This window comes from Camelina sativa, chromosome 17 (genome assembly GCF_000633955.1).
Source record: "Camelina sativa cultivar DH55 chromosome 17, Cs, whole genome shotgun sequence".
Taxonomy (NCBI): Eukaryota; Viridiplantae; Streptophyta; class Magnoliopsida; order Brassicales; family Brassicaceae; genus Camelina; species Camelina sativa.
In genome coordinates this window covers 30,550,696-30,573,041 of record NC_025701.1, presented here as the reverse complement: position 1 = coordinate 30,573,041, position 22,346 = coordinate 30,550,696, and the positions used below count along the sequence as shown (strand labels likewise).

General features: G+C 36.4%; 2 protein-coding genes across 2 annotated transcripts in view; one reads left to right on the top strand and one right to left on the bottom strand.

Annotated features, from left to right (window-relative positions):
* On the top strand, positions 9,224-10,424 carry LOC104759946. The gene is made up of 2 exons (XM_010482808.1): positions 9,224-9,937; positions 10,227-10,424. Exons 1-2 carry the CDS (start codon positions 9,224-9,226, stop codon positions 10,422-10,424), a joined length of 912 nt encoding a protein of 303 aa, XP_010481110.1.
* Positions 14,623-22,346, bottom strand: part of LOC104759945 (F-box protein At1g80960-like) — a 14,026-nt gene continuing 6,302 nt past the window's right edge. Inside the window, 6 exon segments of the mRNA XM_010482807.1 lie at positions 14,623-14,919; positions 14,992-15,080; positions 15,135-15,183; positions 15,277-15,903; positions 15,995-16,159; positions 16,162-16,224. Of these exon segments, the coding sequence (XP_010481109.1) occupies positions 14,623-14,919; positions 14,992-15,080; positions 15,135-15,183; positions 15,277-15,903; positions 15,995-16,159; positions 16,162-16,224 (1,290 nt within the window).

The window sequence follows — 22,346 nt, the reverse complement described above, 5'->3', positions numbered from 1 at the left end:
CAATCAAGGATTAATATGAAGAACAACCTAAGATGAAGATCTAGATAGATAATGAATCCTAAATAAACAGATCTAATAATTCATAAAAACCCTATGAAAAACCCTGAACCTAACAAGCAAACTACTCAGACATATTCAATGAAGAACAAAACATAATTCTGAATAATAAGCAATTGAAATTAAAAAGAGTAAGAAAGAGTTCAAGAATTCTTCTCTACAAAGCAGATCTCTCTCTCCCAAAAGCTCTCAAAATCTCACAGGGTTGTAGGAAAAATAAAACTAGATAGAATACAGCTTAAGGGTTTGGAAAACCTAAAAATACTATTTATATGTCCTAAAACACGTCAGGGATTTGTGTTGCAATTATGGAAAACTTTGGGGCAGATTTGTAAAACTTCCAAATTTGGTTTTTCTCGTTGGCAATAAGGGTGTCGACCGATGCCATATAGGTGTCGATCGACACCATCTCCTCTGATCGATTCCAAGTTGATTTCTTGCGGATTATTGCTCCAAACTGATCCAGATTGCTCCACTTTGCTCCTTTCATGCTAAAAACCTGTAAAGACTCAAAAACAATCTAGAAACAAATGAAAAGACACTAAAAGACTCCTTATATCATGGTTAAAAACCACAAAAACCATGATATATCATCGATTTTTTAAAAACACAGATGTTGACATAAGAAATACAAAACATGTTATGAAAAATAATATCTAGAAGATACAAAAAACACATTAATTTTTTTGGAAAAATTAAACAGAAGAACAAAACTGTAAACCTCGTCTTTGGTTGAATAAGACCACAAATTTTTTTTTTTTTTTTGAAAAAGGGCTTTCTATTAATTGCATAAAAAAGAAAATATTACAAAAGCCCAGCCCGGCTTTAGATTGTTTTTAAGGGCCAAAGCCCAGCAACAAAGGAAACACATTGTAAAGGATTCTAGAGTGAACCTAGGAAGCCTAGGTTAAACCATGCATAGGCGATGGAATAGTAATCGATCTGATTCTGAGAATCACCGTAGTAGAAGGAAGAGAGACGAGATCAACCCTAAATGAGGCGAGAGTTGAGAATCACAGTGTAGAGAACCAAAGTTGAAGCATGAGAGAAGAGACGGTCGGATTTGTTGCCCTGAAGGAGTCGATCCGATTCCTGACAGTGGAGTCGATGAGTTTGAGTAAAGATTCAACCGATCGGGAGCTTTGTCGATGAAGTCGAGCGTTTCTCTCAGCCCAGAGAGTATACAGAGAGCACTGCCACGCCAACAAGCATAAACGTTTGGTCTCCTTCGAACCACGCAGATTGCTCATTTGATCTATGGTTGTAGCCCAGTTCCTGCAAGGTTGAAGTGTACATCTAGTGGCGATGCGGTTCCAGACTGACCAAGAGTAGTCACAAACGAAGAACAAGTGGTCTCGACTTTCACAACAGGAATTACAGAGAAGGCACCGAGGGTATGTTTGGATTCCCCAGCTAATGATCCGATCTCTAGTTGGGCAGCGGTTCAGGGTTATCAACCAAGTTAAGAAGCTATGTCTAGGGATCCCTCCTTTATTCCAGACTGCTCGCCACCAAGGTACCAAATCATGCTGGTGGGAGATACAGTCGTAAACCCCGCGAGTTGAGTACCTTTGATACACCTTGCCCCCCATTTCCCACTCATAGTGATCTTCTTCATCAGACAAGTATATAGTAGTTAAGTGAGCTTGTAAAGATACCTGGCTTTCAGATCGGGGATTTGGAAGACTCCAGTTGCCATGGCGATAGAGTTGATTCAGAGTTGCTTGAGCACGGATGCCTAGTCTAGCAGGAGATAGGAAGTTTGATAGGTTTCCAAAAGGCGACCAGTTGTCAGTCCAAAACCTACAGGTAGTACCATTTCCCACTCTTAGCTTGATCCAGTTGTAGGCTAAATCTTTCACTTTGAGAAGCTTGTTTGCTAACCATGAGTAGTTTGGTCTCTTTTTCATTGTCCAGAAGCTACTCAACGACCCACGCAAAAAATGAAGTCTATACCAGGCCACCCAAACCGATCCTGAACAAAAGAAGAGAAGCCAGATGAGCTTCAGAACACACGCCGTATTCCAGGTAGCCAAATCTCTTATTCCCAAGCCACCATGTTCCTTCGATTTAGTTACTGATTCCCACGAAACCCTTGCACTATGATGACCCTCTAGATGACCTTTCCACAGGAAGGCACTGCACATGGAGTTTATCTTGCGGATGCAAGCTTTAGGGAGCATGAAGGTTGAGCACCAAAAGTTAGAGATGCCTGCTAGTACCGTGTTTATAAGCACTAGACGACCGGCCAAAGATAAGGACTTTGTACACCAATTGTTAATTTTCCTCTTAACTTGTTGCAGTAAAGGTTCACAGTTCTGAAGAGTGAGCTTTTTCGTGCAGAGGGGAACACCAAGGTAACGAACAGGTAGAGTGCCATGAGGGAGACCCGTTGCAGATGTGATTGAGATAACTTCTTCCTCCGTTAGGCCACCACTGTAGAAGGAGGACTTTTGAAGGCTTATGGCAAGACCTGATCTCTCTTCAAATTCTTTTAGAACCTCCAAGACATTTTGAACCGAGCCTAGTGAGCCATCAACAAAGATGAGGAGGTCATCTGCGAAACAAAGGTGGGTGAGTTTAGCTGTGTCACAGTGATGATGGTAACCAATCTTCCCCTCCTCTGCAGCCTTGTTCAGCAATAGAGAGAGATTGTTCATGGCTATGACAAAAAGGTAAGGAGAAAGAGGGTCTCCCTGCCTCAATCCTCTCTTTCCTTTGAAATAACCTTGAACTGTGCCATTGTAGCCAACCGTGAAGTTTGGTGTGCAGATACAAGCCTGAAGCCATCGAAGGTATTGGTTCGGAATATCTAGAGCCTGCAAGCAGGTAAAAAGAAATTCCCAGGATAGTGTGTCAAAAGCTTTTGCAATATCTACTTTAATAACTATCCTTTTTGGTCCTTCTGATTTATGGTAACCATTGACTATTTCAGCAGCTAAGACTGTATTCTCCAGGAGTAGGCGATCCTTGACAAAAGCCGTTTGATTTGGAAGGATTAGCGAGGGGAGTATCGGCTTTAAATTTGCAACAAGAAGCTTTGAGACCACTTTGTAGAGAGTATTCAGACAGGAGATGGGCCGGTAGTCCTTGATTGATGATGCACCTGATTTCTTTGGAACCAAGGCCAAGATAGTGGCATTAGTGGAGGAAGGAAGGAAAGCAGTGTGGAAGAACTGTGTGATCGAAGTGATGACTTCCGGTCCTAGTATGCTCCATGCCGCCTTGTAAAAGCCTGACGTGTAACCATCCGGTCCTGGCGCCTTATTAGCATTCAGCTTATGCATTACAGTAGTGATGTCAGAGGAGGATGGAACCGCAAGCATAAGTTGTGAGTGTTGAGTAGTGGTCCGAAAGGGATTTAAAGCTCGGAACCATTCAAGGGAAGACCGGAGAGAACTGCGTGGAAGGTCATCTGGGCCAAGGATGGACTTGAAATGAGTAATTGCATGATTGCTCATTTCGTCAGGGTCAAGAAGTAACTCTCCTGAGTCCAGCAAGAAGGATCTGATGGTGTTGTAATGAGCTCGTGCCTGACACATTTTATGAAAGTAAGAGGTATTCAAATCACCTTCTCTTAGCCAGTTCACCCGAGATTTTTGCCTAAAGTAGCTCTCTTCTATTACTCTCAGAAAATTCAATTTTGTATGCAGGTCTCGCTCTTGCTGAAAAGTAGATGGGGAAGGATTTTGCAATGCCTGTACCTGTACATCCATCAACAAACGGTTAGTTTCACTCACTCTCTCTTGTATTTGTGAAAAATTCTCTCTATTTATTTGTTTCAAGTCTCTCTTTATGGTCTTTTGCTTCCAGCATAGGTCGGATAAATTAGAAGCAAAGCTTCCGGCCTGAGTCCAAGCTTCCTCAACAAGATGGTGAAAGTTATGGTGCTTTGTTAGGTAGTTAAAGAACTTAAAGGGACGAGTTCCAGATTTTGGGTGTTGATACGCAAGGTCAACAAGGCTAGGAGTGTGGTCAGAGGGCAAGGGGGGGGAGGAAGGTAGATGTGCCATTGGGGAAAAGAGTTAACCAGTGTTCGTTTACCAATACTTGGTCTAGCTTTTTAGCTACCGGAGATGCAGGCTGGTTATTTGTCCAGGTAAAGAAAGACCCTTGAAACCTTAGATCAAAGAGTTCCAACTGAGAGAAATAGTCACTCAATTCTGTCATTTGAGGCGTTAAGTAGTTTATGCCTGGAGAGGAGTGTTCTTCGAAGTGGATAATTTGATTGAAATCACCCCCAACGAGCCATGGAGAAGTGTGGAGGGCAAAAGAACTCTGGATCTGCAGGAGCTCAACCCATAGATCAGTTCTCTCTTCTTTTATATTTGAAGCATACACTGAGGTGAAAACAAACTGAAATTTGTTTGCAACGTTTACTTCACAGGTGAGTGATTGCCTCGACTGATGCATTACTGTGATAGTAGCAGGATCCTTCCAGATTACGATGATTCTTCCGTCATCATCAGACATATGATTAGAGGTAAACTTCCAACCCGGGCATGCTTTAGCCATTACCTGGTTCAGAGTAAGATCTTTGACATGTGTTTCCAAAAGTGCACCAAAAAGCGGCTTGTTGCTATTAAGCCAATTACTAACGGGCTGATGCTTATCCAGATTATTTAAACCGCGGATATTCCAAAAAAAGTGCCTTGTATCCATTATTAATGAGAAAAGGGTTCTCCCTCTAAAGAAGGAGAGCAAACAGATCCACTTGTGACACTTGATGCGATAGGTGAAGGCTGATTTGTGTTAACAAGAAGAGGGGGTGAATGAAGGGATGGGTGAGATCGGGAACGTTTTAGTGAAAGAGGTAGAACTTTTTCTGGGGTATGGGGGTAAGGATACGGGAGACCCGAGAGAGTTATAGCTGCAGGGAGACTGAGGATATAGGCCCCAGTGGGGGCAATAGGTTGGGAAGGGATTGCGGTAGAAGATGGAAGTGGAGGAGGGTTAAGCGGTGATGGTTTTTGGGGAAGAGTCTTGAGAGGAGTGGTAGGGTGAGAAGGAAGGGCGGGAATACAGGGGGTAGACTGTTCGGAGGTGTTAGGAGGTGTTGAGGTAGGGTTAGGGTTAGGAGGTGTTGAGGTAAGGATTGCGAAAGGGTTAGAGCAGGAAACGGATTTTGTAGGACAGGGATTTGGTTTAACTGGGATAGCAGTGCAAGTTTCCTTTGTAATAGGGGTAGAAACTGCAGCAGAGGGTGAAACATCAACTGAAGTCTTAGTCTTCTCTTTATAAACCGCCTTAACTGATGCCGAGTTGTTTTTCTTGCGAGGTTGAACCACTTTAGGAGTCTGTTCTTGAGCTGGAGGGAGGAGGAGACAATTTCTTGCAACATGTCCAAGCTCTTTACAGTGTGAACAAGTGGGTGGAAGCCAAGGATACTCAACCGGAATTTCAACCACTTGTCCATTATCTCTAGTATATTCCACCACACTCTGGAGGGGCTTGGTAAGATCCGCTACAACTTTAGCATGAGACTCCTTCAAACTTACAATGTTAAGAGTGAAGTCATCTATTTCTTTGGGCTCACCTACTAGACCAGATATTAGGCTCATTCCTTCATTTGTTCGCAGATCTAGAGGAATGTCAAACAAATGGATCCATATAGGAATGGAGTCCATTGCAGGAGCTTCAGTAGAGTAGGACGATGACCAAGGTATAGTGTGGAACATTGAATCCCCTACATACCAAATGCATTTCTCCAGTACTTTCTGACGAATAAACTCATTTGGGATCCTGACAAGCATAGATCGACTTTGGTAGTTCATGTGAATTTCTAACCGTTGTCCTTTCCCCACATGTGATTCAGGACACTCTGAACTTGATGGTAGAGAGGTGGCCTACCTTTGAAAAAATAGATGATGAAATCTTTGTGGAGCTGAGCCCCACGTTGAAACACTTGGTCAGGGATATGTATACGGGGACGACCAGAATCAGTAACAGTCACAAGGGCAAGTCTCTTTAAAGACTTATCCGCTGTCCTTCTTAGTTTTTCAACTAGAGATTTGCCCGCAGTTTTTTGGGCGCTAGAGGGTTGAGAGTGAGCTTGTGGAGCTTGTTGCTGAGGCACAGGAGGAACTGGAGAAGAAGAAGTTCCAGCAGTTTCAGGATTCGCAGTTGGTGAAAGGGTTGAAGGAGAGGGCATGGTGGGGATAGGGCTGGGTTGAGTTTGAGAGGTGGAAGCAGGGTTGGTTAAGAGCGGAGAAGTAGATTTAGGAGATAACACAATAAATTTCTCCGGAGCAGTGCTATCTTTAGGAACAGTACATCCAGATCTAGGATTCCGGATGTCAAGATTTGAGGGATTAGCCATAGGGCTTTCAATCTGAAGCATCTCAATATCAGTAGTAGAAAGAGTAGAAGGTTTAGGACTTCGTACAACAGGCTCTATAGGGCGAGCAGTTTGTTGTCCGAATTTTGGCTTGCGTGACGAGGAAGTGGATAGAGGGGGAAAGTGGGTAAGAGAAGGGGACAAGGTTGGGTCAGGAGGGTCAGGAGGAAGGGGAGGTGGCGGGGATTTGCTCTCACCAGCAGTGGGATGCGAGGGGCTCAGGCCGGAAGCACGACCATTAGAGAACCAGGAGTTCGCCGATGGGGTCGCCATCGTACTAAGACCACAAATCTTTGTAAAATTTAAAATGGTTATCGGTTTTGGTGTAGTTTTTAGTTTCTTAATCTATATATAATAGCAATCTGAATAAATGCAACCAAAAGTTGTGTTTTTTTAATCGTGCCTTTTGGATAATTTTCCAAAAAAATCTGCATAAAATTTTAATTGTGTGTTTTATGAGATTTTACGATTGTTCATTGTAACGGTTTCTTTTTTTGTAAAGTTGCAGTTATTCATTGTAGAGTTGTGTTTATTCGAATATTCGTATCTTTTGAAATCTATATATATTTATGGAAAAAAGATGGCCAGCTACACGAGGTATCGCGCAACACATGGCCACACATCCCAAGTTTGATAATGTACCCCTAGCTACATCAAGTATATGGTTGGCATGGCCACATGCACCAAGTACATGACGTTATGTGTCTCACACCATGGACATAAAATGTCGATTAATCGGGTCATTTCTCCCGGCAATGACCGGCGTTGACTCGTCGGAACCGTAATCGGAGACAACTAGAACCCGACCCGAGCACCTGCAACCAAAATGGTAAACCCGACCCGGACCGAATATTGTAATGGACCCATTTTTAATGGGCTTTATCTCTAAAATTTTAATTAACAAAAGCCCATGTTAGAATTATTCATCGATCAAAACAAGAAAAGTGAAAAAATTTTGTGAAAAAGTTTTATCCTTTTATCGAAGAATTTATCGAAGAACTGTAGAGATCCCCTTTTCAATTAGGGTTTTTACCAGAGAAAATGCAGTGAAATCTTTGCTGGAAATCGAAATAAAGAAGACATTGCCTGTTGATTGTTGTGACAATGAGGTAAATTTGGTAGTTTGCTGTTGATTTTTAACTTTTATTTTGTCGTTTTGAACAAGTGGGAAAGTGGGGTTGTTGTCGGCAAGATTCGATTCTCTTTATATGTTACTGTCGGGTTTTGGCTAAGGTTATTGTCTAGTCTTGTTGTGTAGTCTTAGTTTGTTTATACTTTGTTTATACTTTGTTTATACTTTGTTTATACATTGTTTAGACATTGTTTATAGGTTATTGTCGAGGTTATTGTCGGGTTCATTAGTTGTTTATAACAACTTGTCTTTGTCTTATATATCTTTTTTTGTAGTGGAAAAATTACAGTGAAGGTGAATTGCCATCATTCTGGCCAATTCAAGACCGAGAATGGAGTGTTGATGTACGTCGATGGAGTTATTGAAGTATTTGAGGTTGATTCAGTGACAATTTTTCAAGAAATATTGCTAAAAATGCTTGGAAAAAGAGTCAACAATCTTGGGAGAATGTGGTACAAGCTACCATTCGAAGAACTTGAAGATAGGCAGCCTCTGTGGGAGAATGTTGATAGCAATATGAATAAACTGGTTTCAAAAGGACGTTGGATGGGAGAGGTGGACATCTTCTTTGAAAAGGCAGAAGAAGAACCGCTTGAAGCTGCTGGAGAAAAAGAAAAGGATGTTGCTGAGAAAAGCAGAGTAGATGATGAGATAGTTCTTCCAGATAATTTGAGTGGAGATGATAGTGATGATGGGAAATCGGATGCAGGTTTATCCGAAGCTGAAGAGTCAGATAATGAAGATGAGATTGTTGACAATGATGTTGGTATTGCAGAGGAGGACATTCAAGTTTTCAACAATGAAAACTATGAAGAACAAATTCCGGATGATGATGAAGTATATCCTGCAACGGATGATGAATCTGGCGATGAAGAAGAACAAACAGAGAGATTGGTTAAGAAAGGCTTACCTGATGGTGTGTTTAGTTTGAGGCAGGTCTTCAATAATGGGAGTGAGTTTAAGAAGAACATCATCCGATATATATTGAAGACGAGACGCAATGTGGTGTATGCTAGATGGGAGAAGGAGAAGCTTGAAGCTGTTTGTAAAGCAAAAGGTTGTACTTGGAGCATATATTGTGCTATAGAGAATCCGATTGGGAAGTGGATGGTGAAGCGTTATAATAGTGAACATCTTTGTCATCCTACCGGAAGGTGTGAAACGATAAAGACACCTATAATCGCTGATCTCTTCTTAGAAGATATTAGAAGAGATCCTGAGATGAGTGGTCCAGAGATAAAAGATGAGATGAAAAGAAGGTACAACATAATTATCTCACCAAACCAGGCGAAAGTTGCAAGGAGGAAGATATTTGATAAGCTGCAAGCTGAGTGTGATGAGCAATTTTCAAGGTTAAGAGACTACGAGCTGCAACTACGGACCAGCAATCTGCACACTACAGTTGAGATTAATACGACAACAAGGGATGATGGTAGTGAGGCATTCTCGCAAATATACATTTGCTTTGAGGCGTTGAGGAGTGCTTGGAAACAGAATTGTAGACCAATCATTGGTCTGGATGGTACACACTTGAAGAATGCTATGCAAGGGCAGCTGCTTACTGCTGTAGGAAGGGACCCTAATAACCAGATTTTCCCAATAGCATGGGCTGTAGTTGATTGTGAGAACAATCCCAATTGGGAATAAAAGAAGATTTGAGCTTGGGGTTAGGTGAGAACATCACCTTAATTTCTGACATGCACAGAGGTTTGATTCACGGTGTTGCTACAGAGTTACCAATGGCAGAGCATCGTGCCTGTGCACGACACATCTATGGGAACTTGAAGAGAGATCACAAGTCAGACATGTTGAAGCCTTTGTTTTGGCGAATTGCAAGCAGTTACAACAAGGCGGATTATAAAGAAAATTTGAGCATATTCAAGGAATTCGATCCCCAGGCTTGTAAGACTCTACTACGAAAGGATCCAAGTTCATGGTGTAGGGCGTTTTTCAGGGTTGGTTGTTGTTGTGCTGATACACACAATAATCACACTGAGTCATACAATAGAACCTTGAAGATTGCAAGGAGGAAGCCATTTGTCCAAATGTTAGAACTTGTAAGAAGGGATGCAATGCAAAGGGTTGCCAATAGGTCTATTATTGCTGAAAAAGAAGCTGCAAAATTCACAAAAAAGGCAAGGAAAGAGCTGGAAAAATCTTGTGAAGAAGCGCAATATTGTGCAATGATTTCTAGCACCGGTGGAGAATATGAGATTGTTGAATTCGGGATTGGATACAGCGTGAGCTTGAACAAGCGTGAATGTGCATGCAGAAAATGGGATTTGACGGGTATACCTTGTCGTCATGCTGTGTGTGCAATCAGAGAACTCAATCTGGAAGTGGAAGACTATATATCAGATTATTACTTGAGTGAGAAATGGAAGGGAATATATAGAAGAGGCTTGAGGCCTGTTAATGGAGTTAAGTTCTAGGAAGATTCTGGTAAACCAAGAATTGTTGCACCTCCTTATAAACGACCTGCAGGGAGACCTAAGGGAAAAGCCAGGATCAAGGGACTTAATGAATCACCACGCAAAAAGAAGTCTTAGACGAAGGTTGATCGAAAAGGAAGAATAGTGCATTGTGGTCTATGTGGTGAACAGGGACATAATTCAAGAAAGTGTCCTCATGAGGTATTGTTATCCGACATTTGATATCTTTTTCTTGCTTTACATATGGTTAATTTTTTTTCTGTTTTAGTCTCCGGAGAGCAGGGCAAAGAGAAGGAAGCTTATGGCGACTCCTCAATTGGAAGCTCAAGATCAAGAGGAAATGGGAGCAGCATTGGCAGCAATGGAGCATGAAGTTCAACCGGAAATGGGAGGAGCTTTGGTTGCCATGGAGCATCAAGATCAAGATGATGCTGAAGTGCAAGATGTTTCATCGACAGCACCATAAAAGATGATGTTGGTTGTTGTTGTGCTCGAGTTCTTTTTGGATGTTGTGTTTGGGTTCTTTTTGGATGTTAACACACTTTGATTTGGGTTTTACTGTGTTTGTTTAAAACCCTTATTCGGCGAAGTTTGGTTTTGGTTTTGGTACTTTGTTCTATTGAAACAAGAAAACTAGTTTTATCCTTGTACCATACTTTGGTTGTTGTATTTCATCCTTGTACCATCCAAACAAAAAGTTTTTTAAACCATCCGATCGAAAAGTTCAATACCTTAAACGGACCAAATCCTACAAATCAACATCAAGAACAACTACTTGACAAATCCAAGTAGGATGAAATACATAGTAATTAACTTAACCAAGTACAATGACTCCAATTGCACAAACAAGTNGCAAAGATTTCACTGCATTTTCTCTGGTAAAAACCCTAATTGAAAAGGGAATCTCTACAGTTCTTCGATAAATTCTTCGATAAAAGGATAAAACTTTTTCACAAAATTTTTCACTTTTCTTGTTTTGATCGATGAATAATTCTAACATGGGCTTTTGTTAATTAAAATTTTAANCGAGACACAATTGCTTCCATATCATCAATCTTCTTCTTCTGCAACTGATGTCTCTCTAAATCACCACGAAGCTCCATGATTGTCGTTGATAGTTGACTGATTATCGTATTCTTCTCATTAATTTCTGCTTGAGCTTCAACCAATGCTCTTCTCGCCAACCTTTCACTTCTTCTTCATCAACACAACTAAAGTACTTACAGTGACCATTACCACCTTCCTACACAAACATCAAACAACTACTTAATCAACAAAGCTACTCACCTCAACATATATCAAAATTCAAGCGATACATACCTTGTACAGCTCACACCCGAGGAACCTTCGATTTGGATTTTTCGCCGTTTTCGAGATGAACATCTTCGCCGGCAATCCACAATCACAAACTTGCCCGACTCCATACCTGCTCCTCATGCTACTAGACGATTCCGATGTTAATTCCATCTTCACTCTGAATTGAAGTTTCTCACACGATGAAGAACCCTAAAAATCGATTCTTTGTCGATTTGGGGAAAAATGGGAAATGTGATGGATTTTTTTTTTATCTAATTAAAATTTTAGAGATAAAGCCCATTAAAAATGGGTCCATTACAATATTCGGTCCGGGTCAGGTTTATCATTTTGGTTGCAGGTGCTCGGGTCAGGTTCTAGTTGTCTCCGATTACGGTTCCGACGAGTCAACGCCGGTCGTTGCCGGGAGAAATGACCCGGTTAATCGACATTTTATGTCCATGGTATGAGACACATAACGTCATGTACTTGGTGCATGTGGTCATGCCAACCATATACTTGATGTAGCTAGGGGTACATTATCAAACTTGGGATGTGTGGCCATGTGTTGCGCGATAACTCGTGTAGCTGGCCATCTTTCTGTTTAAACTGTTTTCATTCATGACATAAAATAATATAAAATTTTAATATCAACGGCTTTTACAGCTTTCTAAATTATTCTCTAGCATTTCTTCTTTTAAAAGTAAAAAAATTTCTCCAATTCTTGATTTAAGTAAAGATTTTTGGAATGATGAATCTAAATTTTTACTTTTAGAAGAAAAGAAATAATTTGTTTCATCACTTCAATATAAAAGAAGGACATTTTCGTTAAATAACTTTTTATATATATTTTTTTTTAAAATCATACAGTTTCGTCTGTTCATTGAAGAGTTATGTCTTTTACCATAAAATATCTATATAATATATTTATTTTGAAAAAAATCATACAGTTGCGCATGTTTATTGCAGAGTTGTATTTTTTACAATAAAAATGTGTATAATAATAACAATCTGAATAAATGCCAGTAAGAGTAACAATTTTTTGTCGTACTTTTTCATTAAATAGTTTTTCTTTTTTGAAAAAATCATATTGTTGTGTCTTTTCATTGTAGAGTTGTGTCTTTTACCAAAAAAGAAAATCATATCAATGCTTCTGTTCATTGTAGAGTTATGTCTTTTCACCATATCTTATTTACAACTTTTCATTCCAATAGTTATGTTTATGTTTATTTAGATAACTAACTAATCAATGAATCATTTTCACTGACACAAATTTTTCGTTTCATGCTGAATCTAAATAAGATGAATTTTAATGATTGATATCCAGCATTATTCTGTAATCTAACTAAAGATATTAGAAATAATTATAGTAATATAGAGATTTAATCAACTTTAATTATGTAACTTACAGTTACGTTTATTTATCATAACTTTTCGTAAAATATGTGTTTTTAAGATTTAACTATTTCATATTTTATATTTAGAAGTTGTGTTTTTTATTTTAATTATTGGTTGATAAATTTTCACTGAACATGAAATTTAATTTATTTTTAAAATTATTTTATCAGAAAATTGCAGTCACTTATTATAATCGTTCGTTTGATATTCTCACTTATGATCACTTCGTCATAATATTTGTTTATGAGTAATATAAATATCTATAACTGTTATGATGCTTGTTACTCTTTATAATAATTTTTCATACAATATCTTATACTTGTAATACATACAAATTTAGAAAGAAAAAAATACATACAAATTATAAGTAGAGTTGTTTCGATTCATTATGACTTTTCATTTAATAATTTTTACCTAAAGTAGAGTTTTTTTACCATATTATTTTTTATTATAAGTTTTTGTTTTGATGGTTGTGTTTTTTAAACTCACAGTTATATACGCTTAATATTTATGAGGTTTTAGCCCTATTTTTTTGAAGATAATTTTAATTTTATTATTATTTAGCATATATTTTCAAAAATATTTATAATATATAATTCTAAATTTGAAATTTAATTTAACTTGTTTTGAAATACTTCCTCCGCGAGATCGCAAGTTTATGTTTATGTTTAACGTTTATGTATTCAAACTATTCTATTACATTCAAATAATTTGATAATGTATAATTTTAAATTAAAATTTTTTTTTTTTCCTAAAATATTTCCCCCCCGATATCATGAGGGTCTGAGTCATAGTGGCAATAACAACGTTAATGGTGTTACTGTTAGCAAATGACAATAGCATAACAACGTAATGGCAATAGCAATAACAATGACAATGGTAACGACAAGACAATGACAATGATAATGGCAGTTGGAGTAGAAATAGCAATGGCAAGGGCTGGCCGAAACGTTTTATATGCGTAAATCCAAAATTTATTTTTGACCCATTAACAACATGGAGCAGATAATGGACATACTTTACCACTAGACCATTAAAACTTTACGAAACTGATGCCTAAAAATTGTTGATAAACTTTGATGCCTAAACCCATTATTTTATAAGCTCACATGCATAGCAAACCGAGCGTCGGATATAGATGGACTCAAGGGTTTAGTGAGAGGATGTGAGACCCTTTAAAGAAGGTAGGCCCGTGGACTGAGATTGGACATGGGACCCACTAAGAGATGACAGTCAGGACGTTACAAGTGGTATTAGAGTTGCTACAATACATTGTAGAAACAATCAACCCTAATCACTCACTTACCCAACTTTCGTTGGAGAAATATGACCATGAATGCATTAAAATCCAATTCCTTATTGTCAATAAATTTCTTACACATATAAATTTTTAGGCAAAGTGAATAAATCTATGACATTACTGGACTCATACATTTCATCGAACACATCTCGGTACGGAAATGCCTAAAATCTAATCCCAAGCTCTCAGTTCGAAACTAGCATTAAACAAGTAAAACTTCCTTAGGCCAGAAAAGGAAATCTTCCTCTTTTGTCCGATCTTGACTTGAAGATGAGTTGGCTCGAAGATGACGTTGGTTTGGCCTCCCACAAGCCCATTATCAAGCCTTACCTGAAATCTCCCGGTTTAAGATTGTTTGGTTTATCCTTGGTTTAAGTTCGGTCTATTGTTGGTGCTAATTCCTGCACCAACAAAGATGGTCACGTATGTACGGTTTATTAGAGTACAAGTTTATTGTAGCGCCATTGTTTGCTTTTGGTCTAACAGCTCTGAAGAGTATTTGTGCGGATCAGGTCAACTCCAGTTCTTAAAGCTTTACACTTTTGAGACTAAAGCCCAATAAAACCAGCAAATTATTTTGATCCAGAAGAAACAAAATTTGAGAGGTTCGTACAAAAAGTGTTATAAACCGTATATTGAAAAGATTTTGAACCTTTGAACCAATTAAATTCGGTTAGAAACATTCGATGGTAAGCTTCGTTTGCAGTGCCTGTAGCTTGGCCACTACCGCTTTTATCTTTAACTTCTTCCTTGCAGGAAAGGATGACGTCTTGATCATCATCTTTTTTACCACAGTCCCTTGCCTTATGAAACACGACACCAAGGCAAACTCTTCCTCTGACCCGCTGAAGTTATACATCCACATAGTATCTACGTGGAAATTAGCATTGGGGAACAGATCTTTTTTATTATTCTCCTCCCACAACTTTTTCTGCCAAGACTCATTTTCTTCCCTAGGACCATTGTTATCCTGCACATACCAGCACATTAAGACACGGTGGTCATGAGTCTTCCATTTTGAAGCATGAATGTACGTACATACCTTAAATATGATCTCAAGCTCCAGCATTTTATGAGTCCATAAACCTAAGACTTGTCGCAACCTCTCAACTTCGGTCGGATTCATTAAATCTACACTCACCGACAAGGCTGCATACAAAATTGCAATCGGTCTCAACAACTCACCATATATGTATATGTTGTTCACAAATTCTTCATTCCCAATGCTCTTTGCCTACTCAAGATCAAAACAATCAAATACCTTAATTCCTTTTTCCTGTGTATTCAAATATATTTATCTGAAACACGTGTAACTATGTATATGTACCTCTGATATGTTGTAGCTGATGTGAGGCACGTAAGCCCCTGCAACCCAAAAGTTTCTATTAAACTGGAGTTGGGGGGACTGGAGGGAAAGGCCATCTCTCCCACAGCAGATATCTATGATGGTGAGAATATCTAGACTAGTTGTTGACACATTAATGCCATCAATGAGTTCCATAGAAGACACTTGCAAGAGCTTTAATTTGTTGTTCTCAATCTTCAAAGGAACCCTACTTTCGCTGACGCAAGTGATGTGTAGTACACGCACCTCAAGACAAGGGAAAGATGCGAGTACCCTGTTAAAGACTCCAATCTCGGGACCGATGATTGATAAAAGTTTGAGGGCCCTGAGATTTGAGCAGTTTCTCAACAGATGTGAGCTTTTGAGACTGTATGAATGTAGCGAGAGTGACATAAGGCTCGGATGGGAGAAGGAGTTCGGGGGAAAGTTATAAGTTTCGAACTTTCGATCATAAGTACCAGAACCAGAATGGTATCTAAGTGTGAGAACTTTAATGCGTTTCACGCAAGTCAGTGATCGAATCCAAGTATTGAGCATTCCATTTCCACCTTGGGATGAGACATAGATGATTATGCAGCTCTCTAGATATCCACGATAATTGTTTATAACCTTTGAGAAACCAAAGAGTGATTTATTTAAGATATGGATAAGCAGATAGAAAACCTAACAAGAGAAATGAAATGGATTAATAAGGAGAGACCTTAGTCATCAATGTAGCAACTCGATTCGAACAATCGAGCGTATTGTTGGAATTGATAATCTTCTTCCGCATGTCGAGGACGAGATGAGACATTTGCTTCCACACATGTTCCCATCGTTTAGAGACAACACTCGTCCTTATGGCTTATTCTGTGGAAAGTTGCTGATCCTAGATAATATTGTGGGCAATACAACGTCTGGGAGGTTGCTGATCCAATCAACATTTTTTACCTGATCAGATGATACTATTAAGCAAACAAATAGGTCAACCTACGCCACATTACAAGAGTTAAAAGATTGGCTCGTACCTCATAATCTGCACCAGTCAATATTACCTAATCACATGACGAGGATGATAATCTCTCCATATTAGCTCGAGTGTCGTGAGATACTATCAAACGATCCGACCCGTTTTTTTTTTAAATAATAAAATAATAAATAATAAATAATAATAATAATACATAAACTACAACTAGTGGTCCCATACCCACTAGCCACCTAAGCACAATCACAACCAACAACGGAAATAACAAATACCAATATCCAATAAATATAAATAATCAATATTCAAACATAACCAATATCCAAATAACAGGAATTATAGAACCAGCAACCTAGCAATGTTTCTCATGACCCAATTCTAGCAACCTACCAATACCAGACAATAACCAATCGAGTCCCTAGAACATCCTCCTCTTCATTTCCTTAATTCCACGATCACACTTTGCTTTTACCTCCACCACAAACACAAATTGCAATGCATGAGTATTTTATAAACACTCAGTAAGGCAATCCTCCCATCTACTGGGCTATACACACAAGCAATAGAGATATCTCTAACCATCAATCAAGAATCAATCAATAACAAACTAGGACAATGCATCGACCGACACCAACCATGCATCGACCAACACCAGTTGGGGGTTGCGTCAACGGACGCAAGATATGCATCGACCGATGCAAGGCTAACTTGCATCGACCGATGCTCCCATTGCATCGACCAACGCATGCTCGACATAACACAAAAACCCTAGTTTTTACGCGCCGTTCTTGCACTTGCATCGACTGACGCACAATGTGCATCGACCGATGCAATGCCGAACATTGTTTTCCCTCGAAGCAACAAGAAAGCTTCCTAACGTCCCAAATAACCATCTAGCAAGCCTAACAACACATATCAAGCAAATTAGAGAGATCTCCAGCTTATATAAGCCATGGTCATGCACTTACCTTTGCCAAGACGATTCTAAACCTCAAACAAGCAAGAAAACACTCATAGCAAGCTCCTACAATGCTCTAAGCCTCAGATCTCACCAGAAAACGCCATAAACCTCCAATAATCTTCCAAAACGCTTAAGAACTCTTTTCCTCTCTTCTTTTCTCTTAAAACGGCTAAACTCGCCTAATGAGACCAAAACACGAGTTAAGGGTTTTCCCTAACCAAAACGCAGCGTTTAACTTAACTCGTCTGCAGAAAAACCAACCTTGCATCGACCGATGCAATCCCTAAACCGGGATTTCGGTTCGCTGATGTTACATACTGAAGCGCGGAAGATTCCCTCCGAGTTTTGAAGCGTCTGATTCCGTAGCTGATTCAAAGGTGAAACATAAGATTTTCTGAAGAGAAGAAAGAACAAAGGATGCACGAGGATTATTAGGGTTTTTAAATTGTTATATAGATTTTTTCTGACAACTTTTTATTTTTAAGAGCAGTTGATAGAGAAGTTTAAAAGGTTGAAAGTAAGAACACGTTTCTTATTGATTTAAAAACTTCTCAAAACTAAACAAGTTATATGAAACATCTTTTTATATATATATATACATATATGAATTAGACAATTCCTAATATCTCTTAACATTTAATTGCAAAGTTAGAAACCGATTGCACAAATCGGATCTTGCTTCAATTGTTCAGCTAAATGATTCCGGATAATAAATGTGAAATATATGTATACAAGGACATATAAACTTACTGCCATCACTAAGTACGTGAATTTCGTCTTTCCATGTATGTATACGAATCTTAATTGTAAAGATTTATTTATTTTTTTACATATTTTTCGTTTATCTATATTATTATTTTCACAGCATTTTTCAGAAGAAGGCTTGGAGTTCAGACATATTTACAGACAATGCCATTATAATTAATATAAAATATTAAAATTGATTTACCGATTTTGATTACCAAAAATACATTAAAATGGGAAGGAATTAAAATATGATAAATATGGTAACTAATTATTTTTTAGGACGATCAAAAACCACATATATAGAGGTATTTTATAGATTTTTTTAATAAAAGAATATATTAATTGATTACAAAAATCTTTTTATCAATCATGATTTGCGATCTCGAATCAAGATAATAATGAGAATATTCCATATCCTAATGTTTCCACGTAAAGTAATTAGTTTTGTAGAGATTATTTAGCCATAAATCTAGGAGGATCCACACTCATTCCATCTCCCATATATATGATGTTTGCAAACATTCAACCGGAAATATATATGCAGATGATCAGTGTTCAAGAAAGCGGTCTAGGCGGCCGCCTAGGCGCCGTCTAGGCGCTAGGCGCTCAGCAGACGCCTAGATGGCCACCTAAACCGCTTAAAATTACATAAATTATATTTTAATATTTATTTTTGATTTTTGATTTTTAAATTACATATATTTAAATTATTATGTTTTATATATATATATATATATATATAATTATAAACATTTATATGTTGTTAATATAACTTAAATAAATGTATTTTTTTACTTTTATTTATAATTTATATTTTTTTTATTTTTATAACATATATTTTTGTATAATTTTATATATTTAATGTTTTATGTTGTAAACGCCTAAACCGCCTAAAACCGTCTAGGCCCCGACTAAGCGTTCTAGGCGCTAGGCGCTGGATCACCGCCTAGATACCGCCTAGCGCTTTCTTGAACACTGTAGATGATGCAAGGCGTAGTGGGTATGTTGGTGGATACCGTGGTGGTGGTGGTCATGGAAGAGGCGCTGTGGTGGATTTGTCATTGGTGAATCAGTTGAATGACCACAAGACTTATCAGCAGTGGCGGACCCCAAAATTTTCTTTACCCAGGTCAAAAAAACATAAACAAATTTTATTTTTCTTAATACAAAATATAAAACATCCTACAACATCTAAAAGTGTTTAACCAAAATTTTACACATGATTATGCAAGAAAATGATTTCAAATTTATAATTACAAATTGTTCATCTTTTAAAAATCATAAACTGTAATACAATTCTAAGTATTATCATAACTTTAATAAAATCTAATTAATATAATTCTTAAAACAAGTATAGTTTTTCACCAAAATATAAACTTTCTCGACTTTGAAGAGTCACAGTTACGGACTTACTCTGCGTGAAAATAAAAATAAAAACTAAAAAGCCACATATAAGTGATGATCTCTTCTTCTTAATTCAGTTCAGCTGTTAATAATTTAATACTAAGATTAAAAGATTAGGCCAACTTTGTTTCTAATTTAAAAGGAATATAAAATCTTCTTCTTTTCTTATAGACTAATGGACTTTTGATGTCACAATAAAATTAAGGGAGGTCAAATTACTAAAATATTATATTGCTAAACAAAATTGGCTGGATACAAATACACAAAACTCATGATCTTAAGGAAAATTTTAAAATTTGGGGAGGTCAGCTGACCTGCCTTTGATACACATAGGTCTGCTGTTGCTTATCAGCGCTGGGACATGTTATGTGTAAGCTTTCTTTTTGTTTTGTTTACTATTTTGGTTGGGTTGTTTAACTTTTTTATGATTTCTTTTTTTTGTTACTTGAAGATGTTAATAAATGATCTACAAAGTGAGGGAGTGGTCATGGAAAAAGGGGTACTATTGAAGATGAGATTCTTCCGTAACCATCTTGCCTTAAGTCTAATTTTCACTCTATGTCGTGAATTCTACACTGTTTTGACAATTAATTTTTGTCTTCAGTTTAGCCGTCATTCGATAACTCATTCGTGACATATGAACTGGAAGAGTACACTGAAAGGAAGGCAGTGCAAAAAAAAAGACAAGTGAAGGGAAGAATGATATTTAAGGATAAGAGATTAAGGGAGCAACGTGTAATATACTGAAATTAACAATATATATTGTGAAAAATCTCATAAACACAAAAGAGCGTAATTGTTGCTTCTATAAGGTTTTCACATATGTTTGACAAAAAAAAATTTTCATATATGTTTGTTGCAATATTTCATAAATTAAATTTATATGAAATTAATTAACATTAGTGAACTAGATTTGAATTAAAATTGTACCTTTTAATTATATGTTGTATGTATATGTAATATCAATACTTACTTACATATATACTACGGGTTAAATCTATAAAATAAAAGGTTTAAATCATGTACTTCAAATAATAATATAAAAGTAAAATCTTAACATAATTCTATATATAAATAAAATATTTTTTTGGGGTTTATAGGCTTATAACTGGTTATAACCGATATTTAAAAATCAAAAGATATATATCTATATTAACATTTTTGAAGTACATTTTGTGTTATGCCCTTTTAGTTTTGTTTATTTAAAAATTTATTTACAACATTAACTCCTAAAATTTTTCTAAAACTAACGTTATTCCAGATTTTGTTTCCTAAATATTTTACATTTCATTCCAACTAATAAAAGAACAGCAACCAATATAGAAATATATACTATCATATATTTAACGACATATTCTGTTGTGCTTTGAAGATATTCTATATTTGAATCATTCGCAAACAAAGAAAACAATATTTTAATTCTCATTTAATTTTTCAAAACCTGTGAACTTTGATTCTTTAACGTAAAAAAAAACTTTGATTGACATTTATTTAAATATCATAAGTAACATATATAAAATTTAAAAATTTTAATTATTACGAATATGTAAAATTTAAAAAGTCTTAAATACTATGTAATGTGGTTATATAGTAGATGAATTATAAAGAGAACATGTTGGAATTGATAAAATATTATTAAATATGTGTTAACATGGGTTAAATCCTCATTTAATTATTAATGAACGCTACTAATATTAGAATATTTGACATAAAATCAAGTTGATTTAACTAAGATTGTGTAAAACAGTTAAATCATTAGGAAAAATGTGACTTAATCACAACATATAAATTACTGATTATGTATTTAAATCTCTTATTTTTTTTTTATAATAATTTAAAATCCAAATAGAATCTCAAACATTAAACAAAACAAGTTATATATAACAAACAAATGGTCAATGACCGCACAACAATCGGAAAATTTAGTTATTCCTCTATTTACAAAACATCTAATATTTAACAAATAGATACAACATAAAATATAAATTATAATAAAAATTATATGCATGCGGTGTACCGCGGGTTAAAATCTAGTAATTTAGTATATAAGAAGTATATGCCTAATCTACTATTTCCAAAATCTTCTCCTTGAATGTTTTCCTATATCTTTTAAACTTGATCATCAAGAATTTATACAAAAAACTAAGAGAATCCTTACCATTTTACTCAAAGTACTATATATACTCTTCATATCACCGAAATGCATCAAACTCGATCACACCTTTCTAAGCTCTTACCGAAGACACAACTACTACTTCGATGGCTACTTCCTAGATAGTCTTTTTTAAAAAAAATTTTGATATTTTGATTTTTTCTTCTGTGTGTAAAAACTTATCTAGCTATGTGAGCCTCGGATGATTATGTTTCATTTAGATTTTTTTTTTACAAATTTGTATTGCATGTTTCTACACAGCCTTTTATTTGTGAAAAGATATACTACACAAAGACTATGACTTATGTCTATATGTAAAAATCTGAAGAAACTAACAAAATGGCTAACATTTCGAAATAATGACTAATCAATTATATATATATATATATATTTTAATTTGAAGCACTCAAATTATATTAACGGGGTTTAAGTTTGCTGGGTTATAGTATTTGTAATATTGAAAACACATTTTATAGATAAATTATTTGGAACATACAAAGTATCATTATCTTTACTTTTTATAATTTCAAATTTCTATGTTATGCAAATGTAAATAAGAAATCTAATATACATATATATATATATATAATATTATTTTACTTTCACAACTACTAATTTTTAATAATCAGACTTCAAATAATTATGGTTATTTTGTGAATACGACTTTTAACCATATATAATAGTCAAACTAATTTTAGACCTTAAAAATACATATTATAAGCATATAAATTTTATGAAATCGAAAGCATAATCCTACACAAATACTGTTTTGTGTGGCTTTCACAATTCATCATGAAAAATAAATCTCTAAATGTATGTCGTTACAA